The sequence below is a fragment of the Genypterus blacodes genome, unplaced genomic scaffold, assembly GCF_046128005.1.
Source record: "Genypterus blacodes isolate CSIRO-AG114 ecotype Tasmania unplaced genomic scaffold, CSIRO-AGI_Gbla_v1 ptg000017l_1, whole genome shotgun sequence".
Taxonomy (NCBI): Eukaryota; Metazoa; Chordata; class Actinopteri; order Ophidiiformes; family Ophidiidae; genus Genypterus; species Genypterus blacodes.
Genome location: NW_027466831.1, coordinates 6745472 through 6752027, shown reverse-complemented (window position 1 = coordinate 6752027; position 6556 = coordinate 6745472). Strand labels below are relative to the sequence as shown.

At 42.2% G+C, this 6556-nt stretch overlaps 1 protein-coding gene across 1 annotated transcript; it reads left to right on the top strand.

The window, feature by feature from the left end:
- Positions 1-2586: 2586 nt before the first annotated feature.
- Positions 2587-6186, top strand: LOC142990975 (keratin, type I cytoskeletal 18-like). Its single transcript, XM_076140881.1, has 7 exons — positions 2587-3136; positions 4494-4576; positions 4715-4871; positions 4979-5143; positions 5240-5365; positions 5473-5693; positions 5892-6186. The coding sequence occupies exons 1-7, from the start codon at positions 2675-2677 to the stop codon at positions 5929-5931; spliced, it is 1254 nt and encodes a 417-aa protein (XP_075996996.1). The 5' UTR covers positions 2587-2674; the 3' UTR covers positions 5932-6186.
- Positions 6187-6556: the final 370 nt, after the last annotated feature.

The window sequence follows — 6556 nt, the reverse complement described above, 5'->3', positions numbered from 1 at the left end:
TGGAATTTCTGTCATGTGGCTGAAGTCATGCTGATTTAGTTCATTCTTCCTCTTTATGGCAGAGAGTTTTCTCAGACTCATGGGTGTTTCCTGCTTCTTTTGCTGCTTTGCCTGTGTTGTTTCTACCTATTGAATCCAACTTAAGGAAATCAAAAGCTGAAAGTGCACAATGAGGGGCTGGGATGATGTGGTGTGAAGTGTGGGAAAGCATTGAAACTTGATGAACCATGAAGGTGAGGTAAAGTCAGGGAATAAAAGAATGAGGTGGTATGGGAGCCCCAGAGGCTGTTTCAGCCTTTGCAGGATCCCATGGGTGGTTGATTTGGCTTTTGTTATCCAGTTCTCTTGGGCCCGGTGTAAAACAACTCTCAGACCTCAATTTAAGCCTCAGGATACTGTAATTGAAAGCCACATGAACCTCTCCAAGTTCAAGCCGAAAACCCCGTAGCCTTCAGTATTGCCTGGATTTAAGAAAGTGGTGTGGCTTCGAAAGAGGAATCACTCATTCCACATTCGTAAAGGCTGCTGCTTTTTAGTTCAAATGGGTAGAATTCACCCCTTAACTAAAGGTAGACTTAGTCAAGGCGCAGCACAAAGATCAGGGTCCAATCTCTGGCAGCGGCTCAAACAAAGTAGGACAAGTAGCAACGTTTACAGATGCGAAGCTGACGAGGGATCATCAGCACAATAGCGACTCCTACTGATTAGTTCATGGACACTATCTCCTCTCTCCAATGGTTGATTGATAGATTATGAGCCTGACACATACTGTAGATAACATACACTGCATTTACTCGAGCTAACTGTGCATGAGTCCATTCTATTCAACCCCTGCAGGTGGCCTCAGCATTCCCTTATGTCCCATCATTGCATTAACTTAGTGACCTTTCCACATGACAAATTCTCAAAAATCTATTGCCAGAAAGATACGATACAACTGAACTGGACAGACAGAACCAAAGTATCCACAATTCAGGTCTGGAAAAATGTACAGCAGATGCCTGGTCCTCCTTTCTACAATACCTCAAACTTTCCCCTTCCCACATTATTACTACCAGTCCTGTTTGTTGGTGAGTTCTGGAGTTACCCCAGTGTCTGGTCAAAGTAAACAACCACAAGACGTCAAAGTTGGATCTTTGTATGCTAGGAACACAATGTATCACTCAACCCCCCCACGCACCTTCGACAGGCTAAGAGTGGGAGCAACACAGACAGCAGTATGAGGGGGGTTAGTCATTCCAAATAGAGATGAAATGATCTAATTGTAAATTCTATTTGCATATCATCAGAATGTGTTCCTTAACAGTAGCTTGGGGAATGTTGTTGTTGTTGTTGTGGTACAAATGGGAGTTGTAAGAGAAAAAGAGGCCAGAATTTGTTGCAAGAAGCAAGAAGTATTCAAATGTAAGAATGGTTGGGAATTGCACCATCAAACCTTTTAACTTTTTACCCTCCAGGGGTCACGTTTTCATCTTCTGACGGTGTGTAGATGAAATCGTAGCGAGTCAGTGTATTTGTCCAGAGGTTCACACAGGGTTAACTACAGAACAGTGCTTCTAATGCCAACACATCAAAAAGCCTTCAAGGGGCTCATGTTTGTCATTGCGACCTCAGATAAGGATTCACTGCTCAACAGAACAGAAGTGATTTGTGCAGATAATGGCCTGTGCTGTCATAGTTCACTCAGGGTTTACCTGTTGATTGTATTGGATGTAAATCATGAAAAGGTGCTATCAGTTTACTTTGCGTTCTTTATGCAATGCATCTCTTGTGGTCCCTTTTGGGTGAATTGCTTGGGTGTTGCCTTGTTAACGCGGTACTCTGGGCTTTGAGCTCACACTATTGATTCTTGTGAAACATCTGATGGAGCTCGAGATGGTGTTAATCATGAGGGTTTGCAGTGATAACAGCATTTTGGTGCTAGTTACTCTAATGAAATGCTTATTATACTAATAGTAACTGCATTACAAAAACTTGTAAGTATAATTCCCAGTATTAGAACAGTGTTAGAACTGAAATCCCTCACAGTGCTTACAGTAGCCATATCTCTCTCCCAAACCAGTTTAGTCTGGCTGGGGAGGAACGCATAATCTGTTTATTTTGGGGGCTGGCTGACCATGTATCCAGAAACTATGCAGCAACTTACAGAGATTAAGCCTTTTATGGGAAAACCAAAGGAATTTGCTGCATTCTCACAAAGTAAACCCAATGTTCTCAAGGATATTCTACCTTAATCCTTTGTTTCATTTTTCTTTTTGTTGAAGCATAGACAGCATTTTATTTCTTTTGTTTGTAGGATAGGTTTTTCTGTAATGCCAAAAGCTTATTCTACTAAACTGCCCTGGACGATCACATGTTCTGTGTATCCACAACAAAATAAACGCTCAGAGTTGCCTGGGGAAGGAAAATAGCACAAACTGTGTGTTACAAAAAGGGGAACATGAGGAGGATGAATGGGAGCATGAGAGAGGAGGGTGGAGAACAGGAAGAGAAGAATGGGGCGATGATGAAGTGGGCAGGGTCTGAGAGTCCAGCTGTGATTGAGGGAGAGAGGCTTTGGAGGAGTATAAGTTCCCCACTTCCCTCTGCCTGTGTCACTTTCTACGCCGGCAAGCGTTGAGGCTCCACATCTCATTTTTTACTTCATTCTCTGCCGTTCCAACTCCTCTCCAACATGAGCTACAGGAGACCCACCATGCAGCAGGTACCCTCTTCCCACATGTCCTTCACCCGCTCCACACCCCACTACCAATCTGTCAGCATTTACGGTGGTGCTGGGGGCCGGGGCACCCGAATCTCATCCTCGTCTTCATCTAACCTGCGTTCTGGTCCTCCCATGACCTCCTCCTCTGCCTTCAAGCTGAGCAGTGGGATAGGGAGCGGGATGGGTAGAGGTTTCGGTGGGGCTGGATCCATGATGGCCAACAGTGGTTCAAGTGCTTCAGTTATGGGCAACGAGAAGGGGGCCATGCAAAATCTGAATGACCGCCTGTCTAACTACCTGGAGACAGTGAGGACCCTGGATCAGGCCAACAAAGAGCTGGAGGTGAAGATCAGGGAAGCCCTGGAGAAGGGGTTGCCTGACGAGAGAGACTACAGCAAGTATGAGCCCATCATAGAAGATCTACGAAGACAGGTAATAATAAGTAATAATAAGTTATGCAGGGGAAATAAAATAGCCAATATGTGGAAGATGATTGAGTTAAAAGTGTAAACATGTAATTGAATGAAATTTGATGGATAGAGAGGACACTTAAAAGAGTAAAAGAGGAGCAAAGGTGAGAGATTTGGTTGTTGAAATGCTAACTAAGGCCTCATATGAGCAATCTAAAAATCAATGAGCTCCTGTGATGACTAGAAGTGTCATGGAAACTGTCACTTTTTGTGCGGCAGTAAGTTGCTAAAGTTATCTTATCTAATTTCCCAAATGAGTCAAAGTCTAAAATGAAGCTAAACCTAAACAATAGAACTGTTAATGTTTACGTCTGGATAAGTCGCTATGCTCACACAGCTTCTCAAATTACTTTTGAGAATGAAGGGTGTGGTTGCTATCAGCTTTCCCTCCCCCCATAAAACTTCCACTCGTCCACGAAACTAGTAAGCACTTCCTTGTGGTGAATCACTTAAACGTGGGTGTCATGGGAGAGACAGAAAAGCCTTCAAACAACTAGAAAACAGCATTCGGCCGACAAAAGCTTTTCCAAATGTCTGTGCTTGTAAATGATCCCAGTACAACATTCTCTGGTGTAGGAGGCCCCAATGTGAACCAGATGTGTGGTAATGACACACACAATGGATTCCATACTGCTGTATGTGTATGCTTGCAGCTGTGTGGTCGTGCATGTGTGTGTGCGTGTGTGTGCACTGGTTGTGTAACAATCAGCTCTAGTCAGTGGAGTCAAATGTCACATTCTTTTCCTGACTTTAGTCCCTCAATGCCACATAATGACATATTGATGGGTCACTGTGCAGAACTTTGTTTTCCTCTGCACATAAAGGGATCAAGTATTTCCCCTTCCTCTTAAACAGGATGCCACATAAAATATCAACCAACAAATGTATGTGCACACATAATTGCGTTATGAAGATAGAGACAGAGCAGCTGAGCAAAACTTGGAGAGAAAAGAGAACTCTTTTATGACTAAGTGACTCAGACAGGAAACCCACGCTTCCAACAATGCTAAAACAAACCAGATTTCGGTTTTGGCACGGGAAGATCCTATTTTCCTGTTCCTCTTTTCTCTGTACGTTACCATGGATCCAGTCATGTTGTGATCCTGTTGTCTAATCTAAGTCTGAGGTTCCCATTGTGACGTTGTTGTCCACTTCTTCCTTTGAATACAAAAAGCTAACTTTATTGAAATTGACCATGAATTTTTTGACTGAAAATGTTTACCAATTAGCCATTAGTGTACTTTGTTACTTTGTTACTTTTGTTGTTATTTTCATCTGATATCCACTGCCTAAATACCAGTAATTTTTTTTCTGTGCAGATCTTCGATCAGATCACGGAGAATGGCCGCTTTGTGCTGCAGATCGATAACGCCCGTTTGGCAACTGATGACTTCAAAGTGAAGTATGTTGTGTCAATTTATACACATGAGAAACAACAGATCGATTAAGTTTAACACATCAGAAGATTCAGATTTGTATTTTGGAAATGTGAACCAATACAGAGGACGAATATCTGAACATCAGCTGTTCCATTCTGCAGGTTTGAGAATGAATTGGCAATCCGCCAGTCTGTGGAGGCCGACATTGCCGGGCTAAAGAGAGTCATTGATGACACCAACATGAGCAGGATGAACATTGAGAGCGAGATTGAATCTGTGAGGGAAGAGCTCATCTTCCTGAGGAAGAACCATGATAACGTGAGTTTGGAGTACAAACAGATGAATCATCAGACTTTGTGGTTGTATTCTGTCTCTTATGGTTTCTTGTTTGTATAATATGCCCTCTTCTTCCTTCTGCCTTGTAGGAGGTGCAAGAGCTGAGGAATCAGATCTCCCAGTCAGGTGTGCAAGTGGACGTTGACGCTCCCAAAGGTCAGGACCTGTCCCAGATCATGGAGGACATGAGGGCAAACTACGAGAAGGTTGCTTTGAAGAATGCAGAGGACCTGAAACGGTGGCATGAAAATCAGGTGATGCAGTGCTATGAAAGGGGGTCACTGGTAATTTCACGTACAACACAACACTGTGAAACATGACGGCTAACATGTTTTCCTAAACTTTCTCAGATTACAGATGTGCAGTCGGAAGTGTCACACAACACAGAAGCTCTCCAGAGCGTGCAATTGGAGATGGGCGACCTCTCCAGACAGATACAAAACCTGGAAATTGAACTTGCATCCCAACAAAGCTTAGTAAGCTTGTCCTGAAAAAATAATAAATAATGTATTACATATTTACAAATGTATTTTTTAGATAGATAAGATACATTTCATTTCCATATTTTTCATTCCTTCTTTAGAGAGCCTCCTTGGAAGACACCTTACGCAACACAGAGCTACGTTACAACATGGAAATGGAAAAGTACAATTCCGTGCTTCTTCAGCTGGAGGCGGAGCTGACAAATCTGCGCGCCAATATTCAGAAGCAGACCCAAGATTATGAGGTGCTGTTCAACATAAAAATGAAGCTGGAAGCAGAGATTGCTACCTACAAGACCCTGTTGGATGGGGGAGACTTCAAGTAAGTGTTAGAAATTACAAGGGAAGAGGGGAAAGGTGGTTTTGATGATTGTGGTTGTAGTGGTTTGAATGAGTGTCACTTGTTACAGTGGTTAAGTTGTACATTACATCACTGCCTCAGGAAGGCAGGCAGTAATTGGGGCGCTAATTCAACCTGAATCTTTTGATAGTTAAAATGTCTCATTTGTGTTTTGTGCAGGCTCCAGGATGCGCTGGATGAGCTGGCAGCCGCAAGTTAATTTGGAAGAAATTCTGCTGTGGGACCAAGCCAACAATAAAAGCAAACGATCCCGCAACTATTCCTAACAAACAACAAAAATCATGCCCATCCAATGAGTCAAAGCTGTTTACAAACCACAATGCATCTCCTCAAGGCCAGAAACAATCTTGGTGATTCTGTGTTATACCAGTAAAAGGGGCATGGCTGGTTTAAAAGTAACCACCATCTAAACTCACAGCAAAATAAAAACAAATAAAACATTTGTTGAACTGCAGTCTTGGCTCTTGTACATTTATTTATTACTATTATTGACAATATATGCATGTGTGTCATCTTGTGTTTTGCAAAATACGTTGTTGCTCCTCCACATAACTCATGTTCCTTGAACTACATTGTTTCAAGTTTCAAGTTTATTGACCTTTGCTGGTAAAACTTAAAGCAGGGATAAAACAATTAATATCATCCTTCTCATGGTAACATATTCATAATAGATTGTTACAATGAGACTAGCTAACTCAGTTTTTATTCAAAGCAGCATAAAGAGCATTAATGTCGAAAAATGTGATGCTACAATAGTTGATTGTTCCATACATTTCAGCATTTATTGAGCTTGTGTTATATTATTCTACACAGTTGGTGTCCTT